Raw genomic sequence first — 20765 nt, 5'->3', positions numbered from 1 at the left:
GAGTCATAACTTTTAAAACTGCAAAGTATACGGTTAAATACCATTCAGTGCCCTCTCAGCCAAAGCAATATAAAGTTGGAGGGTGTTACCACAGGAATGTTGTATTTTGTTCAAATTGCCAGAGCTTTACATGTGTGTAGCATAAGTCTATCAAGTTTCTCAAGAGTTTTGATTCATCTTTACTTTTGGTAATATTAGACACTAATCCAGGAAGAGTTTATTGAAATGGAATGAAGTTCCATGTAAGGAAGTATCTATGTATCTTTAAGCTAGGAAAAGAAGCATATCCTCCATGTTAGTAATGAGCTGACGACATCTGTGATATGCCTCCATTTTGCATATTGATCAAACTGCTATTTTGTCCAGGGGTTGCGGAGGACTAGAATGACAATATACAACAGTTTCTTGAGCCAGAGATAACAAAGAATAATACCGGTGCTCTTTTGCCTCTGACAGATCACAGTGAGAAGCCCTCCACGATGCCAGACTCCCCTGCAGATGTAAAAACACAATCCAGGTTGACACCTCCAACAATGCCACCTCCTCCAAACAACCAAGGAGCACCTCGAACTAGCTCATTTACACCAACAACATGTAATGATAAATATTAATATTCATATTTTATATTGGTCTTTATTATTCTTGTTCAGTTTTACATATATTTTCAGAAAGTATGCAAGTTAGATGGGGATAAGAAAGAACAGAATGTATGAGGGGAAACCGGATGAGTGACTGGTAGATCAAATGAAAAGACGAGGTGCAAGGAATGTGCTATAATTTTAAGTTAAGTAATGTAATGCTGTAAGTTAGTCCGAAAGTCAAAACTCTTTGAATTAACTTCTGATATGCTTTTGGGATTGAATGTATCTATTTATTTGTTTTAGTCCCTGTTGTGCTTTAACCCTGACCGTCTCAGTGGAGCTGTTCTGGCAGGTGCTTTGATAAATATAACCTTCGTACTTGGCCTAGTATTGGAACTGTACACCTGTTTTACTTTAGACTGACAATGCTATTTTCAGATGTTTCCATACTGGACGTATCCTCCCAAGCAAAAGCAAAGTAGAATTCAGCCTGGGCTTATTCAGTGCTGTGTAGCATATGTAAGAAGTAGAATTCTTGTTCTGGAAACTTTTTTTACATACGTAACTGAGACATGCTACAAAAAAAACAGTTGTTATTGGCCTGCTTGACATATGGTGGGAGAAAGTTTCCTTGTCATTGTTTGCAAGGTTATTGCTTTTATAACATGGTGTCTTGTACTTATTAATTGAATGGAGTAATCTATTCTCAAGACAGAGGGTAATTTTTTCTTAAATTTCCTACTTTTTTTTTCAGTAACAAATGGCAACAGTCACTCACCTACTGCATTGAATGGTGCACCGTCTCCTCCAAACGGCTTCAGTAATGGAACCTCTTCTTCTGCCTCTTCCACGCTGGCAAACCAGCAGCTGCCACCAGCCTGTGGTGCTCGACAGCTCAGCAAGCTGAAGAGGTTTCTAACAACCTTGCAGCAATTTGGCAATGATATTTCACCAGAAATTGGCGAGAGAGTGCGAACCTTGGTGCTAGGATTAGTGGTAAGTATGGAATGTGAAGCTGTTTTCAGTGAGATGCCATGCACTTCGGTGTGTGTGTGTGTGTACAATGTCAGATCTTTTGTTACTGTACTGGCATTGACATTTCATACAAAGTTACTTTATATTTGATCAAGTTGTACAGTTCCAGTCCAATCCTAGCAAGGCTTTAACACTGAAGCGCTGTATCATAAATGCAAAGAAGAAGGAGAATATGTAGCTCATGGTGTAAGGGATGTTAGATTCAGTACACCATTAGTTAAGTTTATTTATAGAAAAAGTCAGTAATCAGACTAAGAATCTGAAATCACGAGGTTTGATTTATTTTTCACTTTGGTATTATTGTAGACAATTAACAAACCACAGGTACCCTCCTGTGATTTTTTTTTTCCCTTTATTGCTCGTCCTGCAACTTCCCTTTCCTGAAGTTAGCAGTGGTGAAATTGATAGTGCAATATGAATGATAGCTAATCAGCAGTTTAGCACACAGACAGAAAATAAAAATTAGAGTAAGTGTAAAATGAGCCACTGCTCCTTTATCATCATTTACAAGATCAATGTCACACTCTGTGATTCGTCCTAGTCATATAGATTTGTGTAGCCATTAGTAGCTTTCCTATACCACAACCTTAATCCTTGCATTCAGTGGAGATGCTGCTTTGTCAGTTTAATCATATTGTCTGAAATCCCACAAAGATCATTTCCATGATTTCGAATAGAAACTATTTTAACTGGTGGGAGAGCTGGACACAGACTTAAGGCTGATGAAAGGACCAAAGGGAGTATGAGATTTTATTTGTTATTCACTAAGGCATTGTAGTCAGTGTCTTAGTAGAAACAGGTTCAAAAATAACTTTGAAGAATTACAGAACTACACTGATGTTACTCTTAAGTATTGGAGCATGGGTCAAAGAGTGGTGGCGTGGCTAGAGACAGGGGTACTAATGTAGGAATGATAAGCAGGCCATGGCAGGACTGGCTGGGACATGCACATCTAAAAGCAATAAAGCTAGAGGTTAGAAAAATAAAATCTGAAACTATTGGCCTTGTATTTGAGTACACACAGTACTTGAAACAAAATGGGAGAATTGAGAGTGCAAATAGAGATAAATTTGATCCAATAGCCTTTGAATGAAGTAGAATTGGGACCTGAATGTTGAAGGATATGCTTATACAGGAATATTAGGAAATGGGAAGATCTAAGAATGGTTCTGTTAATAAATGATGGTCTTGGCACCGCAGAGGGTTAACCTACGTTCAGAAAACCAGGATATGGAAAAACGAGAACTCATTTGTTGGACTATGGTACAGATCCCCTAACAATATCCACACAGTAGTTTACAGTCTAGTGGGAACTTATAAGAATATTATGGCAACACTGTAAGGGTATTTTATCACATAGACTGTCTGGACTAGAAAAATGGGATGTCAAAAATAGCTTGGATGAAGACTTCATGGTATTGAGGAGAACAGGTTATACTATATCTGACACTGTGCAATGAGATGAGACATTTAATGACCTCATTATAAAGATGCCCCTATGTGACACCAGTCATAATATGGTGATTAAATTTTACATTCAGCTTGAGAGAAGGAGAAATAGGTCCAAACCTAGCATTTTGACTTAAATAAAGTGATTATGAGGGTATGATATTGGACTTAGCTAAAACAAACTAGGAACTTAGTTCAAAGAACTAGTCAGTGGAGATGCAGTATCAAACATTTAAAGGAATATTCCAGAATACACAGCACAGCTACATTTCAATAAGAAACAAACATTCTGACCCACCATCCATTGTTAACTAAAAAACTTAGAAATGTTCTTAAACTTTGGTTAGTTGGCCTCTATCTGTCTTGAAGGACAATGAGTGGTGATCATCATCACAAGCCTGGGTGGAAAGGATGGAGATCCTAAGATGCCCAGTTGTCAAGATCCCTGTCTCAGCCTCACCAGTGTTGTCCAAAGGAAAGCTTATGAAGCAATATGTTTGGCACCAGCTTGGCTCCGGGAGCTGCCGGAAGGAGGTTCAATGATGTCCAGCGGCCTTAGGGCTCCACTCCCGATTTGCTGTCTGGGTTTACTCCTGTGGCCTTCATCTCGCCCAAGGTTGCCCACAAGGCAGTGGGGCTACTTAGCCATAGCTGGGGATCTGATTCATAGCACCAGGGCGTGCCCACACACCAGTGGGCCTGTGCACTACGTGTGCAGGGTGCAGATCTTCTCCCCATCCTCTGTAGTTCAGCCTGAGTCCAAAAGGAATTCAGTTTCTGTGTGTCACCAGCAAGAAGGCACTACATGAGGCTTGCTGTTGGAGAGGCTATGTATTGGCAGCTAGCCAGTGGTGGGTGGCAGCTGAAAGTGAGAGCAGCAAGCACTGCCACTCTTAAACTTTAATAACAGCATATACCGTCAGTGGCTACTTTATTAAGTACACCTGCTTGTTAATGCAAATATATAATCAACATTCAAATGGCAGAAACTCAACACATAAAATTCTGGAGATGTGGTCAAGAGGTTGTGTCGTTGTTCAGTATCAAACATTAGAATGGGGAAGAGATGTGATCTAATAGACTTTGAATGATTGTTGGTGCCAGATGGGGTTGTTTTAAGTATCTGCTGAGATTTTCACACAAAATAGTCTCTATAGTTTACAGAAAATGCTGTGAGAAACAAAAAAAATGCAGCGAGCAGCAGTTCTGTGGTGAAAATGTCTTGTTAATGAGAGAGGTTGGAGGAGATTGGCCAGACAGGAAGGTGACAGTAACTCTGATAACCATGTGTTGCAATAGTTGTGTGCAGAAGGTCATCTCTGAATGCACAATATGTCAAAGTGAATGGCCCTAGAAGTCGATGGGCTTCAGCAGCAGAACGCCATGAACATACACTCAGTGGCCACTTTATTAGATACAGGAGGTACCTAATAAAGTGGCCACTGAGTGTATTTGTCTGCCTACAGGCAGCAGGACAGAAAATTGGATAGAAAAAACAAAGACAAAACAACTAAAAAATTTAATGGGAAAGGAAAAATAATCAAATGATGGAAAGCTAGTCAGAAGTATAAGAACAATAAAAGTTTGAATAGCAGTCAATATTTAAAAATAGGAGTGTTAACAAAGTGACCGTTAATTACACAGAATTGAGCCTTAGGAATTAATAATGTGATATAAGGGGATAACAAGTATTCTGCTTATATCTTTGCTTTGGGAGACACAATTATGATGCCATAAATATCAGGAATTGCAAAGGAGAGAGGGGCTAATGGAAAATTTCATTCACTGGAGAACGGTTACAGAGCAAATAGCTGAAGGTGCAGACGGACAATTCCCTGGGTTCTGATGAGCTTCCACTTCAAAGAGAGACTGGTTGATCAGTTTATTTTTCCAAAATTAGCTGGATTCAGGAAGGTGCAATTAGATTAGAAAGTCACAAATGTAACTCCTCTAGTCAAAAGGGAAGGGTGTAACAGTCCTGATAGTTTGCCATTATGGAAGCGTTGCATTATTGAGCAAATGGAAAACTCAAGGTAATCAGAGAAAGTCACTTTGGTGTTATGAAAGGAAACTCGTGTTTGAACAGTCTGACAGGAATCAAAGTGGGCATAATTGGCTATATTTCGGGTGGCAAGCTGTAACAAATAAATTGGTTTACTATTTACACAAACTGTTTTGCGTGCCATTCATACAGTTCATTTCATTATAATAGTGCGTTGAGATAGTACGGGGAAAAGCAATAACCGAATGCAGCATAAAGTGTTACAATTACAGGTTAGGCAGATAATAAGGTGCAAGGCCACAATGAGGTAGATTTATGAGGTCAGGAATTCATCTGATTGTTATAAGACTATTGAATGGTCTCTTAGTACAGTGGGATACAAGATATCCTTGAGCCAGGTGGTATCTGCTTTTAGGCTTTTTGTACCTTCTGCCTGATGGGAGGGAGAAGAGGAGAGAATATCCAGGATAATGTGGTCTTAATTTATGTTGTCTGCTTTACTGCACGATGCCCGTGACTGTGCAGTTCCTTGTGGTCGTGGGCAGAGCAATTGCCATACCAAATCATGGTGCATCTAGATAGGATGCTTTCTATGGTGCAGTAGTAAAAATAGGTGAGGGTCAAAGGGGATATGCCAAATTCCTTTAACCTCTTGAAAAAGTAAAGGCACCAGTGAGGCTTCTTGGCCATGGAGTTCACCATGGTTGGACCAGGAGATGCAAATGGTATTCTGCAGGTACCAGTGCTGGAACCTCAATGTTGGTTGGATGAAAGTTAAATTTGCTAATAAGGTAAAATGGCTAAAACAGTAAATTATCAAGAGAAATGGGTAGGTTAAATAAGTGGGCAAAGGTCTGGCAAAAGAGCATAACGTTGGGAAAATAATAATTATGCATTATTGTAGAACAGCTAAAAAATGAAGCATATTATATAAAAATTGAAACATTCAAGCCACAGAGAACCAGAAAATGTGAGTGTCCTGGTGTACAATTTATAAATACCTAGTATATAGGTCTAGGAAAGATAACTGAACGTTCTTGTTTGTTGCTGGAGATACTGAACATGCAGATAGTGAATTAATGTTTCACTTGTATAAAGCATTTGGAAACCACATTTGGAGTACTGTGTATGATATTGGTTTCCTCATTTAAGAATGGCTGTTAATGTGTTGAAAATGATTCAGAGAAGGTTTGCAACTACTACCTAGAAAGGTTATGGAAGCAGTCTTTGAATAACTTTGATGGTCTTGACAAGCAAGGAAATGAAAAGTGCAGGAAAAAATGCAGAGCTGAGTTTACAACTTTTCATCTGTGATTGTATTGAATGGCGGAGCAATCTCGAGGAGCTGCGTAGCCTGCTCCTGTTCCTAACGTGTATTCATATGTAAGAACATGGCAGAGGAAGAAAGAAGCAGCATTTGAAACCACTGGCATGCTGAATGGTGTAACTGCCTTCTGTTTGCATTGTCATTTCCAGGAAGTCTAGGTAATCAAGTAATTTTCTCACTATTTACCAGGGACATGGAAGTGGGTGTAATCGCCTGCTGTGCTTCTCTTTGTGTTGAGCTAACTTGCTCCATACTAGCACACAGCATGCTGAGCATTAAACATTGCACCATTAAGACCGCTTAACACTTTAAGTAGGATACTAATCTACCATGTTATGATCTTGCCCCTCATTGTTTACCTGCACTGCACACTCTGTAGCTTTTGCACTTCATTCTGCATCGCTATTGTTTTACATTGTTCTGCCTCAATACACTAAATAATGATCTGATCTGAGTGAACAGTATGCAAGACAAGCTTTTCACTGTATCTTGGTATATGTGACAATAAGAAACCAATGCTATTTCATAGAGTCTTAGAACAGCTACAGCACAGAAACAGACTCTTCTGCCCATCTAGTCTGTGCTGGACTATTAATCTGCCCGTTTCCATCGACCTACACCTGAACCATAGCTCTCCATAGCCCTCCCATCCACGTACCTATCCAAATTTTCCTTAAATTGTGAAATCAAACTCACATCCTCCGCTTCTGGCAGATGGTTCCACACTTGCATCACCTTCCGAGTGAAGAAAATCCCCCTCATGTTCTGCTCTAACATTTCACCTTTCACCCTTAACCCATGACCTCCAATTCTAGTTTCACCCAGTCTCAGTGGAAATAGCTTGCTTGCATTTACCCTACCTATACCTCTCATAATTTTGTATTCCTCTATCAAATTTTCCAGCTGGTCTATATCTCAGTCCTCAATCTTCTACAGAATAAAGTTCAACCTTATTTAATCTTTTCATATAACTCAGGTCCTCAAGTCCTGGCACCATTCTTGAAAACTTTCTCTGTACTCTTTTAACCTTATTTACGACACGTTTGTAGGTAGGAACAAAACTGCACACTATACTCCAAATTAAGCCTCACCAATTCAACTTCAATATAACATCCCAACTCCTGTACACAGTACTCTGATTTTTGAAGGCCAATGTGTCAAAAGCTTTGTGACCCTATCTATTTGTGATGCCACTTTCAAGGAATTATGGACCTGTATTCCCAGATCCTTTCTGTGCTACCATACTTCTTGGTGCCCTACTGCTTACTGTATTAGTCCTACCCAGGTTTGTCCTCCAAAAGAGCAACATCTCACACTTGTCTACATTAAGTTCCACCTGCCCTTTTTCACCTCTTTTTTCCAGCTGGTCTAGATCTCACTGCAAGCTTTGATAGTCTTTCCCACTCTCTGCTGCACCCCAATCTTGGTGTCATCTGCAAATTAGCTAATCAAGTTTACTACATTATCTTCCAGATAGTTCACCACGAATCCCTGCAGCACACCAGCAGTCACAGGCCTCCAGTCAGAGAGGCAATCATCTACCAGCAATCTCTGGCTTCTCCTGCAAAGCCAGTGTCTAATCCAATTAAGCCAAGTGACTGAACCTTCTTGACCGTCTTCCACGCAGGACCTTGTCAAAGGCCTTGCTAAAGTCTATGTAGATAACATCCACTGCCTTTCTGCCTTCAACTTCCTGGTAACTTCCTCAAAAAACTCTATAAGATTAGTTAGACACACCACTCTCAAAGCCATGTTGGCCATTGCTAATAGGTCCCAGTCTATCCAATAACTTATACATCTGGTTCCTTAGAATATCTTCCAATAACTTAAGCCCTACTAATGTCAGGCTCACCAGTCTGGAATTTCCTGGTTTATTCTTACACCTGTTCTTAAACAGTGGAGCACCATTAACCGTCCTCCAATCCTCTGGCATCTCACCCATGGCTAAGGATGTTTTAAATGTCTGTGCTAGGGCCGCTGCAATTTCAGCAGTTCCCTCCCACAGGATCAGGGTAACACCTTGTCAGGCCCTGGGGATTTGTCCACCCCTAATTTACCTCAAGACAGCCAACACCTCCTCTGTAATCTAAGGTCCATGACCTCACTGCTCTTTTGCCTCATATCTATAGACTCTGTCTGTCTACTAAGTAAATACAGATGCAAAAATCCGTTTAACATCTCTTCCATCTCTTTTGTCTCCAGGCATAGATTGCCACAAAATTTTTACAGAGGACCAATTTTGTCCCTTGCTATCATTTTGCTCTTAGTGTATCTGTAGGAGCCCTTGGGATTCTCCTTCACCTTGTCTTCCAGGAAACCTTCATGTCGTCTTTTATCCCTCTTGATTTCCTTCTTAAGTTTTCCCTTACATTTTTTATAATTCTCAAGTACCTTATTTGCTCCTTTCTGCCTATACTGGCTATGCATCTCCTTTTTTCTTAACCAAAGCCTCAAAATCTCTCAATAAGCCAAGGTTGCCTAAATCTGTTACCCTTGTCTTTTATTCTGATAGGACATGCAAACTCTCTACTCTCAAAATTTCACTTTTGAAGGTGTCCCACTTATCATGCACACTTTTGTCAGAAAACAACCTGTCCCAATCCGCATTTGGTAGATCCTTTCTGATACCATCAAAATTGGCCTTTCTCTAATTTAGAATCTCAACCTGAGGACCAGACTAATCCTTCTCCATAATTACCTTGAAACTACCGGCATTATAATCACTAGATGCAAAATGCCCCCCTTCACAAACTTCTGTCACCTGTCCTGTCTCAATCTCTTATAGGAAATTTAGTACCACACTCACTCTATGTACTGATTGGTTACATTTGACAAACTCAGTCCCATCCAAAGAGTGTGCTTAACTTTCATAGTACGCACCTGGTACTTACTTATTTGATAAACTGTGTGAGGTAGAATGTTATGTTGCCATATTTACAAGAGTGTGGCCTGGATTAATCCAATTAAACCTGCAGTGCACAGTTGATAACTGCTCCAGGGCTTGGTTGAAAGATTTGAACCATTGGTGTTGGATTGGTTGATGACAGCTTGGGCATTAATTTCGGCATGTCTTGATGGTTTTCTTGATGTAGGGGACAGAAATATTTGCCCAGGTTACCCACTTCACATACACATGCTGAAAATGTGTGCAGTCGTTGAACAAATTTTCCCGTTAAGCACAATAGCTGAATAGCGTATTATTCTGGCTCACAGGATGATTAATCAATTTAGTTTTAATTACTGGCAGATTCATGGAACCATACCCCAGCATGTTAGTATCTTCTGAGAAAGAGGAATAAGAAGAGAAATTTGAAGAAGAAAAGTGATTTGTGATGAACTTAATTAGTGTATGCATATTGAAGAGCAAGCTCATGAGAATTCATAGCTGTAAAAAGTCTTTTGCACTCTTAATGGCCATTATCCAGAGAGAGCAATTGGCTTGTGTTAACTTCATATTTCAAGCCCAGACTATCTAAACCATTGCCCACGCGGCTCTTGTACCCTGGTGAATCATCCAGCTGCAAACTGTTCATCGTGTTGCTTCATTTCCAAATCCACGTGTAATTTCTCATATAATAATCTAACCATTACTCTTTAAAACACCTATGAGGAAAAAACTCCAAGAATGACAGTTCCAGAGCTGAAGCATCTAATGCCGTAGGACTTTTTTATATATATATATCTGTTGTAATTCAAAGAGTTGATTTGTTCCTAATTGAAAGAGTGGGAGTTATAGTACCACGAATTTAATTTCACATCAATTTATGAAGATAGTAGATTTGTTTGGTTTAATTTTAATAGGCTTATTGAGTGACCAAAGCAGTGCTAATTTAAGTACTTTTTGAATGGGCACAGTGTAGTAATTGTTTACCAAGGGGTTTGATAATAACAGACTGTGTGCTTCACTAATAATTTTTAGCTCCATAGAGGAAATTTTCTTCTTCGCTACTTTAATCAATCAGAGTGAATTGCCGGAGAGGGTAGGGACACAAATTTCGGCATTTTATTTACAGTAACCCACACAGATTACTGGGCATCACCTTAGATTTGAATCCTGATTGGTACAAGGATGAATAGAATGGGTGCTTGGACATTTCCAATTTCATTTCTGTTTGACACCTGATAAAATTAGTGCCTTGGAACCCCCGGAGAACCTTTGGCAATCATGTTGTTCTTAAATCCTTATTAACATTTTCCGTCCCTCATGTCAGGACCGTTTAAAGGCTTAAGAATTTTGCCGTTTGGCAGCAGCCCATAATTATATGCTGACAGCAGCCAGGGATACATCTGTGCTCTGATTTTCTCCCAGATGTTTGGATGGGCTGGTATCCCTAATCATAGTACACCAAGCCTGGGAAATCTTTGTGCATGCAACTTCATAAGCAGGAAATCCATGACTGTACATAGTATTCCCTAGTAATGTTGGAGGTAATTCGAAACACAGCAGGAAGATACATTGGCATGATCTGGAGGCTTTCCACTTTGAGGGCATTTTGGCTTTCAGTTATAGCAGACTCCCGTTAATTGGGCCATTGGTTAATTAAAGCAGCTGCTTATTTGGGATAACTTAAAGAACAATAAATAATTGAGAATATTGCTGGGATTTCCTTCATATATTTGGGACACTATGCCACTTAATTGGGGTAGGGGACTGTTGCCCAACAGATCCTAATTAGAGGTCAGTCACGCACACTTGTATTTGGAGCAAAAAGATTTCAAATAGCGTCATTTGTGTGTGTTTGTATTCAAAAAGCAGTGATTTTTGTGACAGATAGCTGGTGAGAAATAAGCAGTAAGACAGTTCAGAACTGTTTTGTTCACTGCAGTTTCAAACGTTCAGGCTTGGAGATGCCAGAAACATCAGGGAGTGAAAATGAAATGATTTCATGACTTCAACAAGTCAGGAACTAAGAAGAATTTGAATATATCGACAATCACCATGAATGTTATGATGAAATGAAGATTTAGAGGATGCCATCATCAGTAGCATTGTATGAACTGCACTCAGTTGGTGTCTGCACTGATTTTGTTCATCGTGTACTCTGATAACTATTAGGAACTAATACACAGCTCTATAGTATTGTAGTATTATTGGTAGTGTTCTAATTTGTTCTGTATTTCATTCAAAAACATAATTTGTTTCTCCATTTTTAATACCTTTTAAACTGGTTTCCTGGAACCTTCCACTAAATGGGCGGCCATTTAATTGGGCCAAAATGCACTGTTCCTGATTTGCCCCAATTAATCAGAATCCACTGTATTTTAAAAACTTCTGTTCAGATACAGTTGGATATTGCAAGCAAATACCTTATTCTGGTTGCCATTCACATAAACAAAATTGAATAGAAGTAGAGTATGCAAAAAAAGCTACAACAATTTAGCCAATATGATATTTTTGCGGTGCAATCATTTAATGATTTATCGGGTTATCGGGCTCCTGGAATGGTTGCAGCACTGAATTAGCTCTGTGGCTGTCAGGGACTCTGCAGTGCATGTTCTGTGTGTTATTTGTTTAATTTTATTGTTTGCACAATTTGTTCTTTTTTCACACATTGGGTGTTCGGTAGTCTTTGTGTAGGGGTTTTTCTAATGGGCTCTATTGTGTTTCTTTGGTAGCTGTCTGCAAGAGGACAAATCTCAAGGTTGTATGCATTCTTTAAAAAACATACTTTGAACGTTGTGAGTGGTTAGTGGAAGGATGCAAAGAGCTTAATCTCTGGCCTCTGTTGATGTTGGTGTATTTTGTAGATGATACGTCCTTCAGAATTCCCCACTCTTTCTGAGTTAGCAACCTGCTCTTTTTTGAGGCTCTAGCCTGTTTTTGTTGTTGTTGCTGTATCTTCACTGAAACCTCTGCCATAGATCCATTTCCTGTTGCTATTCAGCTGATTTTGAGATGAAAGGAAGATGAGCACTTTCCTTGGGACACTGTGGTAGATTAGTGGTTAAAGTGACGTTATTATAGCTTGGAGCATTCCACAGCTTGGGGTTCAATTTCAATGCTGTCTGTAAGGAGTTTGTATGTTCTCTGAATATCTGGGTTTCCTTCGGCTGCTCTGGTTTCCTCTCATGGTCCAAAGACGTACCAGTTAGTAAGTTAATAAGCCATTGTAAATTATCCTGTGATTGGGAGGTGTTAAATAGGTGGGTTGCTGGGTAGTGCAGCTGTTTAGGCTGGAAGGGCCGGTTCTGATCATAATCTCTAAAATATTGGGGGAGAAAGGCAAATACTGATTGAAGTTGTTCAAGGAGCTGAATATTTGTTAAGTCTCAAATATAATCCAATTTCGTATCGTCGCCAGTCGACCAGGAAGATCCCAGTATAAGTTGGTTGTATTAAATTATAAAAAAGTGAGTAGCAGGAATTTTGCACAGAGAAAAAAGAAATATTGTTATACTCACTAAAACATTTTGTTTTAATTAGAAATTCACTCTATAGCATTAGTCGTAACACAAAGTCTCATATGGAAATGTCAAACTGCAATCTAGTTTCTGCAGTAAAAGAGGCATAACAATTTTGATCTGTGATGCCAAGTTGAGAGGGTATCAGGTAGCATTGTTTTCCTGATGGTTACTTTTAACATTGCCCCTCTCCACAACTCCCCCATAAATCCCACAGTCAGGTCTGTTTACTCCTACCTGTGTTACGAAGTGTGTTGTTTTACAGCAGCAGTACAGTACAAGACATGAAAATATACTACTGGTTATCAAAGTAAACAAATTAGACAAAAGAGGAATAATGAGATAGTTTTCATGGTGGAGGGGAAGAAGCTGTTCTTAAGTTCGTTAAGTGTGTGTCTTCAGCTCCTGTACCTCCCACCCCTCCCCCTAAGCCCCCAAGGCTGGTTGTATGAAGTGGGCATGACCCAGATGATGAGGGTCCTTGATAGGTACTGCCACCTTAAGACACCACATTTTGAAGATGCCCTCTGATGGGGACATTTATGTTCATGTCAGAGCTGGCCAAGTCTACAACCCACTGCAAAATCTTTTTATATTTATATAAAGAAAATTAAATCAATAATTCAATGCTTAATCTAGTAAAATACACAAGAAAGTGCAAGAATGGGTTCTTACAAATTTTTAAAGAATACATTTGGAGATTCGTCTTGTTCACTATATCCATCTTATTCATGATTTATGACAGAATATTTGGCCAAAACGTGTACCTTTCTAAGGACTAGCTAAATCTAGGGAGAGAAAGGTAGAGAGTCAAATGGCATAAAAAAGGTTCTCCTGGCAATTTGGTAGTTGGTCATAAAAGGTGAAACAAAACGTTAGAGCTAAGCAGGATGCCAAATTGGATAGATAGACAAAGGAACACACACAAACTGCTGGAGAAACTCAGCAGGCCAAGCAGCATCTATGGGGAAAAAAAGTACAATCAACTTTTCAGGCTGAGACTCTTTGCCAGCACCCAAATGTCTTGGCCCGAAACGTTGACTGTACCTTTTTTTCCATAAGTGCTGCCTGGCCTGCTGAGTTCCTCCAGCATTTTGTGTGTGTGTGTTATTTGGATTTCCAGCATCTGCAGATTTTCTCTTGTTTGTGGATGGACAAAGGTATGAATTTGTGCCAGGATGTTACATTAATGTTTTGAACAATGTTGAACTTGTGGAGAAGAATGGGAAAGATCACTCAGGCTGGATCCTGATGTGATGGAGGTGTGGCTGGGGATCTTAGAAGTAGACAGAAAGAAATTGAGCTAGAGCTTCGTGGTATTACACTATTGGCAGAAGGCATTCTTACTGAAGGCAATGGAAATAAGGTTTGAAAGTGATTTTTGAGTCAGACATGCCACCAAGGCTGCAAACAGATTGGTTTAATTTGATTGAATGATAGTAGTGTTTATTCATGATCCTGACCTATCTCTTGAGCAATACCCTCCCATAAAACTGAGCTCATCCAAGCTCTCATTTCTCAGGATCTATTTTGTTCCAAGTCTCGTTTGATCGTAACACTTGTTCTTGATTACCTCCTTGGGCTCTTGGTGACAAGAACTTGAATTGTTGTTGACTTGCTTTCAGGTTTTGTTCTTCTCCGCTTCCTAGTCTGCTCTCTGATCATAAACTACCATAGTATTTGAATTTCTACAATTCTGGGCCTCTGGTCATCACTGATTGATTGTAATCATTTGCCAATAGCAGAAGAAAAGTGGAAAACCAATGATACAAAATGAGTCCATTCAGCCCATTATAGCCATGCCAGGTGAAAAAGAGCTACTGAACATAGTTAGTTACTGGTGTATTTCCTGAAGACTGGAAAGTGGCTAACATCCTTCCATTGTTAAAGGTTACAAGGACAAACCAAGTAACTACAAGTTGTTCATCCTGACATCAGTAGTGGGAAGATGCTGGGAGGATTTCTGAGGGACAGGATCCACCATCAATTAGAAACTCAGTCCTGATTAGGAAGAGTCAGCATGGCTTTCTGCGTGGAAAGTCATATTTGACAAACCTTTCTCAAGCTTTTTGAAGAGGTAACCAAAAAAGTAGATAAGGGTAAGGGTGTGGATGTTATCTCTTTGGATTTTAGCAAAGCCTTCAACACAGTCCCATGTGGTGGACTGGTCTGAAAGATTATATCCTGTGGAATGCAGAGGGAGCAGGTTAGGTAGATTCAGAGTTGGTTCTGAGATAGTGGCGGAAAGTCATTTTTCACAGTGGAGTCTGGTGACTAGAGATGTGCCGCGTGAGTCAGTGTTAGCACCTTTGTTCTTCGTTATTCATACAATTAATTTGCATTCAAATGCACAATTGTTGATCATTAAGTTGTGGATGATGTGAAGTTAGGGGTTGGTGATGATTGTGAAGAAGGTTATTCTAGATTACTAGGAGATCTGGTCAGTTAGGGAAGATGGCTGAGGAGTGGCAAATGGATTTCGATAGAGATAAGTGTAAGGTGATAATTTTGTAAAGTCAAATCAGTGTGGGTTTTATACAATGAATGGTAGTGCACAAGGGAATATAATGGAACAGAGGAGCCTAAGAGTACAGGTGTATAGTTCATTGCAACTTGCATCACAAGTTGACAGGGTGGTGAAAACTCATGTGGCCTTTTATTAATTAGGGCATTGAGTATAGGGGTTGGGGCATTATGTTGCAGATGTACAAGTTACTTGTGAGGCCACACTTTGAGTACTGTGTACAATTTTGATCACTGTTATAGGAACATGTGGAAAGAATGCGGAAAAGATTTACAAGGATATTGCCAAGACTAAAGAGTCTGAATTTTAGGGAGAGGATAGCCAGTCTAGGTCTTCATTACTAGGCCTGTTGGAGAAAGAGGGGTGACCTCAGAGAATTTTATAAAAATTACGAAGGGCCTAGATTAAGTGGATGGTAGCAGTCTTCTCCCCAGGATAGGGGAGTCCAAAAATAGGAGGCATAGATTTACGGTGAGAGGGGAAAGATTTAAAAGGGACTTGAGAGGCAACTTTTTCAAGCAGTGGGTGGTGAATATATGGAATATGCTTCTAGATGAAGCTGTCAAGGCAGGTACAGTAGTATCACTTGGATAGGTACACAGAGGGGAAAGGCTTAAAGGAATGTAGGCCAAACACATCAAATTGGGACTAACTGTGTCGTCAACAGGATTGGCATGAAATTGTTGGGCCAAAGGGGCTATATCCATGCCAATTTGTTCTATTGTCTCTCTATGATATGAACCTATTGATACTCCGGTGCTTTTGACCAATAACCTCCCATTTGTTGTATAATCTGTTGTCTTGTTACACTTTTCCAAATCCATTACTTCATATTTTAAATAGATTTGTTATCAATGTGGATATATTTGACCATATACAACCCTGAGATTCATTTTCATGCAGGTATTCACAACATATACAAAGCAGCACAATTCAATCAATGAAAAACCACACAACAACAAGATGAACAAACATTTAATGGGGAGGGCTTTGCCCGTGATGGACTGGGCTCTGGATTAAGTGCCGTTTGCCATTTTCTACAAATGTATCTCCGAAAGTTGGAAGTTCTTTCTCCTCCTTATCAACTACACAGCTAATCTTTATATCAGCTAACCTCTGAAATTTTCTTTCTATATATTGTTGTCTTCTGCCAAGATGGTCCTTGTGACAATATCTGTGGTCAAGACAAAGAGATGATCTGCTTCAGCAGGAGAAAATAGAAAGGTGGTGAGGATTTGTAAGATAAGATCATAAATCTATAAGACACTGGAGCAGAATTAGTCCATTTGGCCCATTAAGTCTGCTCCACCAGTCCATTGTAGCAGATTTATTATCCTCCTCTGCCTTCTCCCCATAACCTTTGATGCCCTTACTAATCAAGAAGCAGTCAAACTCTATATATACTGAATGACTTGGTTCCACAGCCATCCGTGGCAATGAATTCCACAGATTCACTGCTCTCTGGCTAAAGAAATTCCTTTTCATCTCTGTTCTAAAGGGATGTACCCCTATTCTGAGGCTGTGCCCTCTGGTCCTAGACTGCTCCACTATTGGAAACATCCTCTCAACATCCACTCTATCTAGACCTTGCAATATTCAGTAGCTTTCAGTGAGATCATCCTCATTCTTCTAAGCTCCAGCGAGTACAGGCCCAGAGCCATCAAATACTCCTCATACATTAACCCTGGAATCATTCCTGGAATCATTCCTGTGAGCTATTGTGTATTTAACATTTCAGTAATATTGTAAATGTTTTGTTTGATTAACCATTCTTTGTTTACATAATGTATTGCGGGCTATATGTAAAAGTACGTAAATGGCATACATCATCACCCCACTACGTCATAAGTAGTTAAAACTTGCTTAAAGTTAAAACAAAACTGAGAAGTACCAGCATTATCCCCTGTGCTCCCATGTTTTTCCTTGAATTAGTTTTATGTTTTGGACTTGCAAAACATAACAGTGGTGACAAAGTATTTTTAAAATGAACCCAAGACAACTATCTAGTGAAACACAGTGAAACATTTACATTTTATAAAAAAAAAAGCAGTGTGCTTTCTTCAGAAGAGGAGAAGACAGTTGAGTTAAAAATAAAGTCAGAAAATATATGAATTTGTGGGTTCATAAACAGTATGTACTGGGAGATTAAGAGTAATGCATTTTTAAAAAAAGCAGACATGGCTAGCTATGTTGGACAGATAGATGCATTTGATTGCACAAAAAATAACTTTCTGCCGCATATGGAAGAAACTGAGCAGTATTTTGAAGCAGAAGAAACAGCCATTGAGAAGTGAGTGCCAGTTTTGCTGAGTGCATCAATGGAAGAGCATACAATGTGCTTAGAAGTGGGGCTTCTCCAACCAAGCTAGCCAAAATGAGCTTTGCTGATAATGTGAAAGTAATGCAGGACGATTTAGAACTGAAACCATTGTTGACTGCAGAATGCGTTAGGTTTTATAGGCTGAGTCAATAGGAATGGAGTCCATTTCAGCGTACGTGGCTGAACTGAAGATATTGTCTGAAAATGATCAGTTTGGTTATGGGCTTAATGATACACTAAGAGATCATTTAGTTTGTGGAATTTTACAAGAAAGCATTCAAAGTAGCTCCTAACTGAAACACAACTCTTATATAAAAGAGCAGTTAAAATCACAGTATCAATGGAAATGGGAGACAGAGGTGCAATTGAGTTGCAGTCAAGAATGAAAGTGAGCATGATCAAAATTTCAATGTCTAAACAGAAACCCGCCTGACCAAGCAATTTCTGCTACCATTGTGGCAGGGGCTCACATACATCAGACCAATGCAGATTTAAAGGTGAAACTTGCGGAAAATGAAACAAAGTAGGACATGTACAAAAAGCATGTTGGGCTGACGAACATAAGTGAACTGCACAGGGAAGAGCAATTTAAGTTGCAGTTTCAAAAAGAGCACTAATCTGAATGCTGGTGATGAAAAATCTGAAAGTGATGAGAGTGGTACAGGACTGGGTAGCCTTGAGGTTTATAATGTGAAAACTAAGAATAGACCAGCAATAGAGCTCGCATCAGAAATGAATGGCAAATTAATTAAAATGGGATTGAATACTGGCACGGCTGTTTAAATTATTCTCAAAATGAGTTTGGCATTTCCAAAATAATGAACTGAAGCCTGCAGCTATCCAACTAAGAAGTTTATTGGAGAAGAAATAACTCCTGTGGAAATGACATTTGTAGTACTGAAATACCACAAACAACAAGCTACAGTGGGCTTGTATGTGGTTAAAAACAGGAGGGCCAGCGTTGTGGGATCACGATTGGCTGAGATGATAACTTCTGGATCTCCTGATTGGAGATCTATCCAAAATTTGCATGTTACATGCCATGCAGTAGTTAATTGAAAGGTACTGGATGATGCCACAGTAGTGTTCAAGGATGGCATTGGAAAACTCCGACATACTCAAGGTAAAATAGTGCTAAATGAAAATGTAACTACAAGTTTTCCAAAGTCTTTCTGGTTTCTTATATCATCTGTGTTGAAGTAGCCATTGAACTAGATTGCATGGAGTCTGAGCGAGTTCTTTGCCAGGTTGACTGAAGTCCACGGGCAACACCAGTGGTCTCAGTAGCCAAGAAGAATGTGTCTGTCAGGATCTGTTAGGGGATATTAAGGTCAACATCATCCCAGTGCTGAAAGCAGCTGTTGATCAATACCCTGGCCAGGATGTAGGATATATTTACAAACCTCTCTGAGGGAAAACACTTCAGCAAATTGGACTTAGCTGAAGCCTACCTTGGAGATGGAAGAAGAATCCAATGTGTTTCTCACCACAAACACTCAAAGGGCTATATGAAGTAGCAGCTACACCTGCACTCTAGCAGAAAGTTATGGACCCGGTTCTGCAAGGATGCCCAGGCACTCAGTGTTACCTGGAGGACATTATTGTTACCAGTCAGGGTAAAAAGGAACATCTCAAATCTCAAGACAGTTTTAAAAAGATTAGAAAATAATGAGCTTGAAGTATGCATTCTTTAACCAAGCATCTCTTGCTGTGTTCACAGTATTGGCACACAAGGATTACAGAGATGTGCTGAGAAAGTTCAAACAATGGTGAATGATCCAAGGGCAAAGGACATGTCCCAGTTGTGGTTCTTTTTAGGATTTGTCAATTATTATAACAGGTCCCTGCCAAACCTGGCTCCATCCCTTGAGCACATGACTACAGATTAGAAAGAAATGGCAATGGACAAAACAGTGTGAGGTGGCCTTCTAAAAGACAAAGGAAATGATGATGTCAGCCAGTATACTCACACATTATGGTTTATGATCTACTTGCCTGTGACATCTCGTCTTATTGTATAGGTGAAAGTTATGAGTGAAGTGAATGCCACTTGGCCTTGTTCCTTTATGGCTGCAGAGAAAAATTACACACAGATTGACAGAGAGACCGTGAGTCTGGTTTGGGGTGTACAGTAAAACATTTCAACCATTTCCTGTATCAAAGGTTCAAAGGTTGAATTTAATGTTAGAGAAATATATACAATATACATCCTGAAATGCTTTTTCTTTGAAAACATCCACGAAAGCAGTGAAGTGCCCCAGAGAATAAACGACAGTTAAACGTGAGAACCCCAAAGTGCCCCCCCCAGCAACCCCCTCCTGCACATAAGCAGCAGCAAGCAACAATTCCCCCTCCCTCCATCAGCATCGGTACCATCACCAAGCCCAAGCATGTGCTAAGCAATAGCAAAGATGCAGACCAAAGTTACCCCAAAGGCTTTGCCTTTCATCCAACATTCGACACCCCACAGGTTCTGTCTCTCTCTGGCAAAGGAGAGGGAGGTGTCCCCCATTTTCACAGCAAGCGGGAGACATAACACCAACCCGCTGGTTTACGATGTTAAAAGCCTGCTTTGTCGCTTTTTTCGAGCTCTGTGTCCAAAGATTGCAAAGACCTCAGGTATTCGGGCCCACAGTGGAAGAATTTCCGGTCTTCCGGCCTCCTGCTTGTGACACTGACCCTCGGTCTGCCCGTCTCCAGAGCCCCAAGATCTTAGGCTTCCGAACACGATCGAGACTCTCAGGCTGAACCCTTGGCATGTCGAATAACGGCCAGTCGTGGAACCCCCGAGAACAGGTCCCATTCACACAAAGAACTGAAGTTAGCACGTTACTCTGGGTCAGGGTCTTCAAAAGAACCCTGAAAGGAAAAAATAAAGATGTTAAAGGTAGAAGTAAAGCTGTTTTCGAAGATGCAAGCAAAGGAGTCACCATTATCCCTTGTAAGCTCTGCCTTCTAGTATGGGAGAGAGTTTACCCCATTACTGACCACCAACCACTAGTGACCGTTTTAATCCACAGAAGGATGTTACACTAACAGCAGCAGCACAAATGCAGAGGTGGGCTCTGTTTCTTCCAGGGTACATCACAAAATCAAATTCAAGAGGAAAATTCATCATGGAAATG

The 20765-nt window shown here is 40.0% G+C and overlaps 1 protein-coding gene across 13 annotated transcripts in view; it reads left to right on the top strand.

The window, feature by feature from the left end:
* The window catches only part of runx1t1 (RUNX1 partner transcriptional co-repressor 1), a 90159-nt gene that overhangs the window by 25677 nt on the left and 43717 nt on the right, over positions 1-20765 (top strand). For all 13 annotated transcript variants that reach the window (XM_073044665.1, XM_073044650.1, XM_073044632.1 and 10 more), the window contains 2 exons: positions 457-594; positions 1336-1577. In XM_073044665.1, coding sequence (XP_072900766.1) covers positions 480-594; positions 1336-1577 — 357 coding nt within the window. In that variant the 5' untranslated portion in view covers positions 457-479. The remainder of the gene's footprint in view (positions 1-456; positions 595-1335; positions 1578-20765) is intronic.

This window comes from Hemitrygon akajei, chromosome 1 (assembly GCF_048418815.1).
Source record: "Hemitrygon akajei chromosome 1, sHemAka1.3, whole genome shotgun sequence".
Taxonomy (NCBI): domain Eukaryota; kingdom Metazoa; phylum Chordata; class Chondrichthyes; order Myliobatiformes; family Dasyatidae; genus Hemitrygon; species Hemitrygon akajei.
This window is presented reverse-complemented; position numbering and strand designations above follow the sequence as displayed.